This window comes from Populus nigra, chromosome 8 (assembly GCF_951802175.1).
Source record: "Populus nigra chromosome 8, ddPopNigr1.1, whole genome shotgun sequence".
NCBI lineage: Eukaryota > Viridiplantae > Streptophyta > Magnoliopsida > Malpighiales > Salicaceae > Populus > Populus nigra.
The window spans coordinates 13794036-13805850 of NC_084859.1; the positions used below are offsets into that span (position 1 = coordinate 13794036).

The window sequence follows — 11815 nt, forward strand, 5'->3', positions numbered from 1 at the left end:
TTTAAGTGTTTTTGTTTTAGAAATATATTAAAATAATATTTTTTTATTTTTTTAAAATTTATTTTTATATTAGCATATTAAAACAAATTAAAAAATATAAAAAAAATTAAAAATTAAAAATTATTTTTCATGGTCTTTGGTTGACCTTTTGTTTCCTAAAACAAATTGCAGTGTATTTATACATGCTTCTAGATCTATGAAATTATTGATGAAAAAATTAGTGTTGATAGTCACTTGATTAATGTAATCATGTCATAGTTGGTCATGAATGTTATTGATGAATAGTATTAGTGAGATGAGAGGTGCTTTTGCCTTAATATCTACCATACGGTTGCCGGGAGAGGTCACCAAACAAATAATAGAATTGGGAATCAAACTTGTTTATGCTTCAAATGATTAAATTATAAATTAACTAACAATTCCACTCGTAACACTAACAACTTACAAATAACGGAGTGTATATGGCTTAGAAAAATAATCTCAAAGACGAGTCCGGATACAGATCTCGAGTACAGTTTTATGGGAAACAAGGCACACCAGCCACATAGAACAAATACTACCAACTTAGAACACCTGGGCATGGAAATGCGACCACAGAGGGATAATTAAAGCATCTAACATTATGCGTAGTAACATATTTAATCTAACATGCTCGAGCTCCTTCTACAGTACTTCAAGCACTGTAACCTTGGTCTGAAGGACGCAAGTCCCCGAATTCGTGGCCGCTACATGCCGCGATACAAGCTTCCTCCATGGAGGCTTGAGAGACACCACCATTGCAAATGTTAGCAAATGCTCGCATGTGTTTCATGCCATACTGCGTCAATGATCCACAGTGTGTTTCAAACCGTCGAACCTGGAATTTTGAAGTTTAGTACGTTGTTAGTAATTAATAACACAGTGAATGCGCAGCAAGGAAAAGACTTGAACAGGCATTTGTATGCTACCATCGATTTTAAGCATATCCAGTCATCTACTAGGGGAGAACCGGGTTCCCTAACAGATTTAAGCATGGCGGAACCTTTTTTACGTCCAAATAATAGTGTTCCAATCAATTCCATGCTGCTGTCCAGCTGAGTTCTATGCCTCACAGTCTCTTTAATCTGATTGAGGATTTGTGTCTTCTTTTCTGAACCATCCTCGGATCTTTTGTACTGGAGGGCACAAAACAAAATTATAGCGCAGCAGGAAAGATAAATAAGTCCCAAAAGTACTGCTTCCTTCCCAGATCTGCACTTACCATTTGCCAGAGGAAAACAAGCTCTGCGTCTCTCTGGTTAACAACATCCATACGCCTACCAATGTGGACATTGTTTGGAGGGAAGTTTACACTAGCAGGATTGAAACCTTGGTACAAATAAAGCTTCTCTCCTTTGATGCTTTTGTTCCCATATTGCATCACATGGGATCCGGAAGTGAACGTATTGTAATTGGAAGTCCTCTCCTTCACCTGCGTAAACAAAAAACAAATCTTGCATTACACCAGCTCCAATTTATATTAAGCTGAGAGTAGAAATCCTCATTTAATGATAATTGTCGGCATTACCGAATGATATTGTTGCTCTATTGTTTCTCTTCTGAGATTGTGTTTTCCACTGCAGGAAAAGAGAGAGTTGATAAAAAATAAAAAATTAAAACTAACAAATTCTAGCTTTCATCAATATTTGTGAACTACTATCGAAGAAGAATGAACTGAGATTGGTTTGCGTAGTAAGTGATAAGGATAGCAAGCAGCCATTATAGTACACACCTATCTTCCATCCAAGAAACACTGTACAAGTCCCCTAAGCAAGTGAAATACTCTGGAGGTGGAGATGGCTCCATCCCAGGACAATAAGTTCCCCAGCTATTCTCTTCCGCATTTGATGCTGTTGTCACGTAAATGTTTATGTCCTTGGGCATGATCCCTTCGAAGATGCTCCCACTCTCACAAGCTTCTATATACATGACCTGTGTACACAGAAAAGTTTGTCAGCAATCAAATGTTTGTCAATTGCCATGGCAGTACAGAATTACTGAATTGTGAGGAAAAAATCAATGGTCTCTTTACCATTTCTTTGTAACTCCCAGATGCATGTTTCTTCTTTAAAACCTCAATGAAATCCATTGCATATAGAAAAGGCATATTTGGCATCCCTATATTCACATGGTACAAGTCAGTGAGCTTCAATTTTCTCCCAAAACGGTGTGGCATTTTTTCCAAAACCTTGATTAAAAAACAGGGAACAAATTTGGAGGGAAAGGGTACTTTTGTTATGGATGGGATAGCAACTGATATATTTAGGCCTAAGAAATGAACCAGAACCACATGATCAAAAAATCTGAAAAAACTTACCAAGAACTCCAGGACCTCCGTGATCAGAATAGTACAAGAAGATCCTGTCATTGGGCATGCTATCCACAACCTTGCCACTTCCACCTTTGACAGCACTCTTGTTACCAAGAAGTACTGCATACAGATTCTCAGTGGTGACCTGTACGCCAGTGTAATCCTACCACGATAAACCATGTATTTCAACAGCTTCCGTGAAACTTTCACCATTAAAAGCCAAATTATGGCTTATAATTAAATTAGTACAATAAATAATCATCTCAAATTCGGCTATAAACCTTTTAGTCCAAATCCAATCAAGTGACCAATAAAATATGATGTGGTGCCCCAAAAATGACTTAAATCACTTGACAGGTTATCCGTAATCCTTTGATTACATTTTTCTGTTCCTTCAGGAAACCGTGTTGTTTAGTGATCTATTGCTACACATATTACCTGTTAATATTTCATAATTAACTTGTTGCCAACTGAAAAAAAAAAGGAAAAAAAAAAGAATGATCGGATGCTCTATCGGATAGAATAGCAGCAGTTAAAATAAACATTAATGCAATTTGCAACTATGTGAACAATAATAATATTGTAATTGAAGAAGAGATATTTTGAGGACAAGTCCACTTTACCAATTCATAGTTTAATATGCTATAAATCAATATGAAAATGGCCGTCCTTTTCATTTTTAATAAATATTTCTAAAATCCTGTCGGTAGTTTTGAATATCTAGGATAGACCAATAAGGTTGAAATATAGATCTTACTAAGAACGCACCTTGGACGGACCAAGGTTGTCTGCAACTAAAATAAAGATGACACGTAGTGATAGAAGCCAATAATGGCAAGATGCAACAATCAATGACGAACTTGGGATGGAATATGCCAACCAAAACCTTCAACATGGCAGACAGGAGTGTTTTTGCTGTAAAAATACTTTTCAATTTAAAACCCATAAAAATAATAATATTTCTTTGTATTTTTGAAACCAAAACATTAAAACAATAAAAATATCAATTTATATTATAATTTAATAAGAAAATAGGAGTACATGTGGAGTAATTACCTTAGGCACACCGGCATAAACATCATCTCCTTGAGGATGGTTGATGATAACTCCAGGTCTTGGGTTGAACTCATGCTTAGCTATATCATCATACATAAACACTACTATGTTCTCTTCCTTTATCCCACCTTTTCTTAGTAGTTGATACGCATGGCAGACATCCGCCTGTGTATATTTCACATGCATATCCACAATTAAATCATCAATGATTTAATCAATAGCATACACAAGATTAATTTCTCATCCAACATTAGAAAAGAAAATTCCATACTCTGCAATACTAATGAGTAGTCTATCAAGCGTGTTAGCTAACTAATGAAGTCCAAGAAGATAAATAAGCCACCTGGTCTCTAATAAAAAAAGGAATAAAAAAGAGGGGGGCTAGCTAGCTAGTTAATATTAACGAGTTTCACCTGATGCCTGTAATTTCCATAACCATTTGAACCGGCCACAAGAACTGCCCATCTCGTGCCAATTTCCATACCATCATCATCATCAACTTCCGGTCCATCTTTCTCTGTTGGCATAAGAATTCCCGCTTCAACCGGGTTTAACCGAGCGGCCTGGCTACTTTGTTCATGTAGAAAAGACAGCATCACAAGTACGAAAATAGCGGACAGAAAATAGGGCTTATGGGTCTCCATCGGAGAGTTGACCTTTCCTGGAAATGATCAAACTAGCAGCAATGGTAAAAAACAATAACTGGTCAAGGAAAAAAAGAACCCGGAGAGAAAATTAGGAAGAGCTAGGTGGCTTGCAGAGAATCGGTGAAGGTGTTTATAAAGTGAGAATTCGAGATCCCATGCAAAGTAAGGGGCTGACACGTTAGGGCAATGATGAAAGACCTGCAGGGGGTCCCAAAATGCTAAGGTTTCTACGCAAGTGGGCTGTGCTGTATTGTTTTCGTGTTTTGGAGCTGTGTTAATTAATTGTTTAAACTTTAAAGGAGAAGGGTTTTCTCGTTTCGGATTCTTAGAGTAGGGGCTTTGTTGATTGTGTCCTCAAATAGTTTTGAAAGACAGCTAAAACTAGGTTACTGCCTCATGTTACGTTGAAAGTTAGAGCAGATTTTTTTCAACCCAAAAAATATGTTAGGATCGATGTCTTAATTTTATTCCCCAAATAGCAACCTCGGCAGATGTATTCTCTATCTTTTCCTGGTCACAGCTCCTTCGATCATACAATTCAAGCATTTAACATTACACGATAAGAACTGAGTTTTCATGAATTCCCCTTAAGCTTTAACGTAGACAATCTGAATTTTATGGAAAACTAATTTTTATTCTTATATAAAAAACTCAACTATTGAACAAAAGTAAATAGATGACAGACTTTTGCCATATGTTGTTTGAGAATGTCTGAAACCTATGATGCACCGACCTCCCATTTTAGCAACTCAGTTTGGACTTGGACGGGTAGCAGGGGGTCTGTGCTCTTAATTTAGTCACTTAATTAAAACAACATCAGACCCTCTATTTTTTACTCCAGCCATTCAATCCCAAAATTAGTTTTTTTTTTCCCTTTTTTGACAGCCCAATATTAATTAATTTATTCTTACTTCTACCTAGCATTTCTCCAAATTAACTGGAATGTTTTCGGATTTGTAACTGTAAACTCTTTAAAATTAGCAAGATGATGCGTATGGAATAACGTGCCGACTGCTCTCGATCAGCTCGACTCGATTGAGATGCAAACTCGTTATTCCCTTGTAGACCCTTGTACATATTAACTACGATACATATCTAAATTTATGCGCAACTTTCAACTAGCTGGAGTAGCTCAGTTGGTTAGAGCGTATGGCTGTTAACCATAAGGTCGGAGGTTCGACCCCTTCCTCTAGCGTTTTTTTTCACTCCACAACCTTTCTTGGTAGGTGGAATAGATTTCCGATGGAAAACCTCCCCACTTGAATTTTAATCACTGAAGTTAGATAAGCCAAAACAATCAATCTCCAAGGAGTCAAGGTGCAAATGTGCATTTTCAAAGAATCAGAGACCAACCATGTCTTACGAAAGAAAATTGAAAATCACTAGCTGTAGTTCGAAAAGAATTAGGGACCAACCATGTATTATGAAAGAAAATTGAAACTACGATCCAACTTTATACAAGGAAGATGAATCACTATCCTGCCCATGTCCGCATACCACGTTCATGGGGATCTGCGAGCCCCAAGTGCAAAAACATGAATTTTGATTCGAAGGATGAAGATGATGAACGTTTTTTTTAGTATTTCCCCCTCCATGAAGACCAATTTAATTTCAACTGGTACCATAAAGGAGAAATACCCAGAACTCCTCGAACCAACCTAGGATCATACACGGCTGGAAGAAGCACTGAACGAGCCTCACTTGGGACTGTTCCAGCTAATGAACGAGACTTCTGCAAATGGACATTAGCTACTGATGCCAAACCAAATACAGCATTACATGAACTCTCACGAGGATCCAAGCGGATTTCAAATCGACCTCCCTCCTTAACCAGCAACCCATGTTTGGCTGCCACTTCAGTTGGTATATAACGAAAGTGCCGGTTGCGACTAGCATGATATGGAAGTGACCTCAGTAGCAAAAGAAGGCCGCTTCCCTTGCCTACATGTCTGCATGATCAGCTGCAGGGGACCTGATACCACCTGCTTGAAAAGTCATATACAAAAGGGTTGTGGATAGTGTCCTCAGCATATTTTTCCAACTCTTCTCTATTGTTTCTGGGATGTCAGTAACCTCTCTCCTCTCCTCGAGTCATTAATCCGAGCTTCAACAGGCCGTTTCAGCCAGCCCTTGCTAATTTTATCGGCATTCATTTGAAAAGAAATATACGCTAATGATGTCAGTAGGGTTCATTGACTTTGATATTAAGATGATGAAATTAAGGGGTTAAAAGTAAATTTAAATAGTCATTTCAAGTGTGGAAGATTAAAAATATAATTATATCGATATTTTTTAACTTGATTATTCATTCCTTCTTTTGAGAGACCAAGTATATCAATAAATTAAATTATATCAACATTTCTTAAACTAACTTGATTAGTTATTTCTTGTTTGGAAGACTAATGATACCAATAAATTATATTGATACCAGTATATTTTAAACTTAATTAGTCGCTCTTAATTTAAAAAACTCATGATACCAATAAGTTATATTTATTTCAGTCTTTCTTAAAATTTATTAGTTATTCATAATTTGAAAGACTAATGATATTAATGAAATACATTGTAATTTATTGGTATTAATATTTTTTAAATTTAATTAATTATTTCTCGTTTGAAAGATTAATGATACAAATAATATTTAGTGGTATCAATTGATTTACACGTGTGATAGGTGACCAATGATAATATATTGGAAATTGGGGTAAAAAGTAAAATTATAGGAAGTAAATGAGATAAAAAAAAATTGTATTCATCCAAATGAAATAAAGAAAAGAGAACTTCTCCTAAACATTACCAGTTTGAATCTCATAAATCTTAAGATTATTAAAGGCTTACATGGTCGTTAACTTTAGAGCATGTAGGATTAGTCGAGATACGCGCAAGCTGATCCGAATATTCACATTAATTAAAAAAAAAACTTAGTTATATGTTAATTGATGTAATGTTATAGTTATATTAATACGTTGGTTAATATTTGATTATTGTATATTTTTCAAGATCATCACAATAGATATATCTTATTATCTTGTTTATATAAACTATGTATAACAAGTTTATTTTGGATTATGGGGTGTTTTTTCTAAACATGTAAACATTAATGCTAAAAGTTATGGTAAGGTCTTGATATGGTAACATATTGACTAGTCTTAAAAAGTCATCGTACATGCTATATATATATATAATAGGTTGATTAAGAATAATTTTTTTTGTGGAGTTATCTTGATTTTATGGATTTTTTTTATTTTAATTTTCAACATTAGATTAGTTGGAAATGAGATTTCAAATTATTTTTATTTTTTTATGAAATTATCTCAGTCTCATAAATTTGATCACAAGTATAACAAGTTAGCTTAAGTTGAATTAAGTTGTTATTTTTTATCCATTTAATTTTTATTTTTGATTTCATCATTTAATATTATGTTGGTTGGAAATTAAACTTCATATTTGTTTTTAATTTTTTATAAGATTATCTTAATTTCTTGATCCGAGTTGCGAGTTTGACAGATTAATCCGGGTTGACTCGAGTAGTTTTTTTTGCTTTATTTTTTTTTCTATTTTATCTTTTAATATTAAGTTGATTAAAAGCATTCATTATTTATTTTAATTTTTTTCTATTGTGTTATTACGATCTCGTAAATGAAAAAAAATATCTTCAATATACTGTTTTATCAATATTGTTTTGAAAAATTATCTAATATACATCTTATTTCGAGTTTATGATTAAAAAATACATTATTAATACTTGAATATAAAAATTTTGATGTAATTCACAGCATAATATAAGTTAATAATATAATATTTTACTAAAATTAATTCATTGGATCAACCCACTAATTTTGTGGGTTGATACACTATCTTGGATAAGGGTTTAAATCGGATTACGCTTCAAGTCTCATCTGAAAATTATAATCTAAATTCCTAAATTTGGTTAAAAAAAAACTTGAACTCTTATTATAAAATTTAAAATAAAACCATTTTTAATTCCAAAATGATTTCACGACTAGGCAGTCAAATTAGTCAAAGAAAAACACAGCTTAACCAAAGCGTCCCGCTACAATGTCCCGTCACCAAACACCCTTATGGGAATCCGAATCCAAGTAAAAATCACAAAAAAGAACATTCCAGAACCCACTTTCCTCTTCTTCTCCCATCACCAGAACTCTCTCGTCTTCTTCTTTCCCTATATTACCCCTCCCCCTCTCTTCGCTCTCTATAAAAAATCTCTCAGAAACCTCACTTCCCTAAACGACATCACCCAACACCGTTCAGCATGGCCGAAGAAGCCAAATCTCGAGGCAACGCGGCCTTCTCAGCCCGCGACTACGCTACCGCCGTCGAACATTTCACCGACGCCATCGCCCTTTCCCCAACCAATCACGTTCTCTACTCTAACCGGTCGGCGGCTCACGCGTCTCTCCACCACTACGCCGATGCTTTAAAAGACGCTAAGAAAACCGTTGAGCTGAAGCCGGACTGGTCGAAAGGTTACTCTCGCCTCGGCGCCGCTCATCTCGGCTTGCACCAAATCCAAGACGCTATCTCTGCTTACAAGAAAGGACTCGAGATTGATCCTAATAATGAAGGATTAAAATCCGGTTTGGCGGATGCTCAAGCAGCTGCCTCCCAGAGCCGCGCGGCGCCACCGCCTAGTCCGTTTGGTAATGTATTCTCCGGTCCGGAGATGTGGGCGAAGTTAACAGCGGATCCGTCGACGAGATTGTATTTGCAGCAGCCGGATTTCGTTAAGATGATGCAAGAGATTCAGAACAACCCTAATAATTTGAATCTCTACTTGAAGGATCAGAGAGTGATGCAGGCTATTGGGGTTTTGTTGAATGTTAAGTTTGGTGGGCCGAATTCAGGGGACGATATGGAGATTCCGGAGGAGACGTCCGCTCCTCAGTCCTCTGCGTCGGAGAGGAAGGAAGATAAGAAGATGGAGGAGGAGAAGGTAGCGGAGCCAGAGCCAATGGAGGTAACGGGGGAGGAGAAGGAGGAGAAGGAGAGGAAAGCTCAAGCAGCAAAAGAGAAGGAGTTGGGGAATGCAGCTTATAAAAAGAAGGAATTTGAGAAGGCTATTGAGCATTATACAAAGGCGACAGAGCTTGATGATGAGGATATTTCGTATTTGACGAATCGTGCTGCTGTTTATTTGGAGACGGGAAAGGTAAATTTAATGTTTTGCTGTTTATATTGGTTTGATTTGCTTCATATTGGCTTTAATTTTACGGGCTATGATTTTTGAATGCTGTTACTTGTGCTGCTGACAAAAAAGATATTTTTTTTGTGATTTGGAATGATTGCATAGTCTTAACTCTTTAAGGCTGTGTGTTCTTGTTTAATGTTAACTATCTTAAAGCAATGCACTTTTTGTTGGATCTTAGTAAGGAGTAGCCCAAGCTGTGTAATATTACGCTCTTGACCAAGTTCCTTGTACATACTATTTTTGAAGGGTGAGAGTAAGTTTTATTGACGTTTTATCTTATTAGAAGTAAATAGAAGTTCTGTTTATTGAAGGACGAGTCTATCATGTCCACACAAAGCTTGGATTATAGTTTGAGAAGAGTCTAAATGGAGACTAGGGGACACATAAGCATGATAACAAATCTTCTGTCTTGCTCTTTCTGCTTCTTTTTATTAAACTGTAAATAAGTAACGCTTGGTTGTCTCCCACCTTTCCCTTCGAAAGTTTGGGTCCAAAAGGTGTTGCAAGTTTTGGTAGCTATTGCAGTGGACTGCATTATGCGAGGAAGACATTGACTAGGGTTCTACGATTCAAGTGTTTGGAAATTTTTCTGGAAATGGATTGAATAGAATGATGTCGGGTTATGATGTTCATACTTGAATGGAATCTGGGGTATATTAGTCCTGCTTTTTGTATTAGCTAGCGAGAGAAATTCAGGTGATCACTTGCAGTCTGACTAGCTTACTCTGCTTTGATGAAAGTTCTTAATGTTATCGTGCTCATATGGGCTAACCATGGTTTTGTATAGGAGTAGAATTATCACCTTTGTTTTTACTAATTGATTTCACCTGTACCCCTCTCTGATCCAATTACAATTTTCAGTATGATGAATGTATTAAAGATTGTGACAAAGCTGTTGAAAGAGGTAGAGAGCTTAGATCAGACTTTAAGATGATAGCAAGAGCATTGACAAGGAAAGGAACTGCCTTGGTGAAAATGGCAAAATGCTCACGGGACTATGAACCTGCCATTGAGACTTTCCAGAAGGCCCTTACAGAGCATCGCAATCCAGACACACTGAAGAAACTAAATGAGGCGGAGAAAGCAAAGAAGGATCTTGAGCAACAAGAATACTTTGATCCAAAATTGGCTGAGGAAGAGCGTGAGAAAGGTAGCCATTCTGTGTACATGTTTAGTTGCTGGTTATCCCTTTGAATGCAGTTCATATTATTCTGTCACTTAATCCATTTTGTTACATATGTGTATGGTGTGATGGTGTGCACTTTCTGCAGGCAATGAATCTTTCAAGCAGCAGAAGTATCCAGAGGCTGTGAAGCACTACTCAGAATCTTTGAGAAGGAATCCTAAAGATCCCAAGGTAGTAACAGTCACCCAAACATTTTCGTATGTATGTGATTGGTTTCAGTTGTTCCGCTCTAATAATGCTTGGCTGGTTGCTGCTTATAGACATATAGTAACAGAGCTGCATGCTACACCAAACTTGGGGCTCTTCCTGAGGGGTTGAAGGATGCGGAGATGTGCATTGAACTTGATCCCACATTCTCAAAGGGTTATACAAGAAAAGGTGCTGTTCAATTCTTCATGAAAGAGTATGATAAAGCCTTGGAAACTTATCAGGAGGGTCTGAAACATGACCCTCGGAACCAGGAATTGCTAGATGGTGTTAGAAGGTATTTATTTATCTAGATTTGTTTACATTTAAGTGTACACATGGTTGAGAGAGTTTAACTGTGCTCTCACTTCTTTTACAGATGTGTGGAACAGCTCAATAAGGCCAGTCGTGGTGACCTAAGCCCTGAGGAGCTAAAGGAAAGACAGGTAAGTTTGCTTTTATGACTTACGTTTAATGCCCAGAAAGTTTGAGTGGTGGCTGGATCATGGGTCTTGAATTTGTGACTTCCATTTTGCAGGCCAAGGGAATGCAGGACCCAGAAATTCAGAACATTCTCTCAGATCCCGTCATGAGACAGGTAAGGATTTAAACGGCCTTGTCACCCTTTTCTCTAGATCCGCAGAACAAATGCAAAATCGAAGATGGTTGCAACTGTGTGTGGTAGTAATAATTCATTTTGTCACAATCTTCAGGTGTTGGTTGACTTCCAAGAGAATCCCAAGTCTGCTCAGGAACACACGAAGAACCCAATGGTGATGAGCAAGATTCAGAAACTTGTCCAAGCTGGAATTGTCCAGATGAGATAGATTTGAATGGAAAAGAGCAGTTAAATGGGCAAAACTCTTTTTTTGTTTTTTTTGAACTTTTTCACCAGTGAATTGTAATTTCCAATGTGAATTTGAGTGGGGGCCAGGTGGTAAAAATTAATTGAATTTGGAAAAGTTTTGATATGTTTATATTTGCTTGCGTGTGGACACACATTCAAGAGTCATGCTTGCCCTTAATTGGATAGTGACAAGGTTCCTTTAGGATATGAAATTAGCCATGTGCAGTGGTTCCTCCCTGCAGGACGTGGTGCTTTTGCACGATCAAGGCCAACGGCGGGATCCTTTGGAATTGTTTTATTTCTGTGTGTCAACTGCCGATGCAAAAATGACTGTCTTTAGATGGTAACTGGCCAC

General features: G+C 36.9%; 2 protein-coding genes, 1 non-coding gene and 1 pseudogene across 3 annotated transcripts; 2 read left to right on the plus strand and 2 right to left on the minus strand.

Annotated features, from left to right (window-relative positions):
* Positions 1-441: 441 nt before the first annotated feature.
* LOC133701226 (vacuolar-processing enzyme-like) lies at positions 442-4267 on the minus strand. Its single transcript, XM_062125067.1, has 9 exons — positions 3799-4267; positions 3386-3550; positions 2336-2492; positions 2051-2136; positions 1751-1950; positions 1547-1595; positions 1241-1450; positions 948-1154; positions 442-856 (listed from the first exon to the last, which is right to left on the minus strand). The coding sequence occupies exons 1-9, from the start codon at positions 4027-4029 to the stop codon at positions 674-676; spliced, it is 1488 nt and encodes a 495-aa protein (XP_061981051.1). The 5' UTR covers positions 4030-4267; the 3' UTR covers positions 442-673.
* An 886-nt stretch (positions 4268-5153) lies between these two features.
* Positions 5154-5227, plus strand: TRNAN-GUU (transfer RNA asparagine (anticodon GUU)). Its single transcript has one exon. It is a non-coding gene; the product is annotated as a tRNA-Asn (tRNA).
* Positions 5228-5608: 381 nt separating this feature from the next.
* On the minus strand, positions 5609-8186 carry LOC133701952 (uncharacterized; annotated as a pseudogene).
* On the plus strand, positions 8154-11590 carry LOC133700793 (hsp70-Hsp90 organizing protein 3-like). Its single transcript, XM_062124454.1, has 7 exons — positions 8154-9202; positions 10103-10391; positions 10513-10598; positions 10688-10911; positions 10993-11059; positions 11152-11211; positions 11327-11590. Exons 1-7 carry the CDS (start codon positions 8306-8308, stop codon positions 11438-11440), a joined length of 1737 nt encoding a protein of 578 aa, XP_061980438.1. The 5' UTR covers positions 8154-8305; the 3' UTR covers positions 11441-11590.
* The last annotated feature ends 225 nt before the right edge of the window (positions 11591-11815 follow it).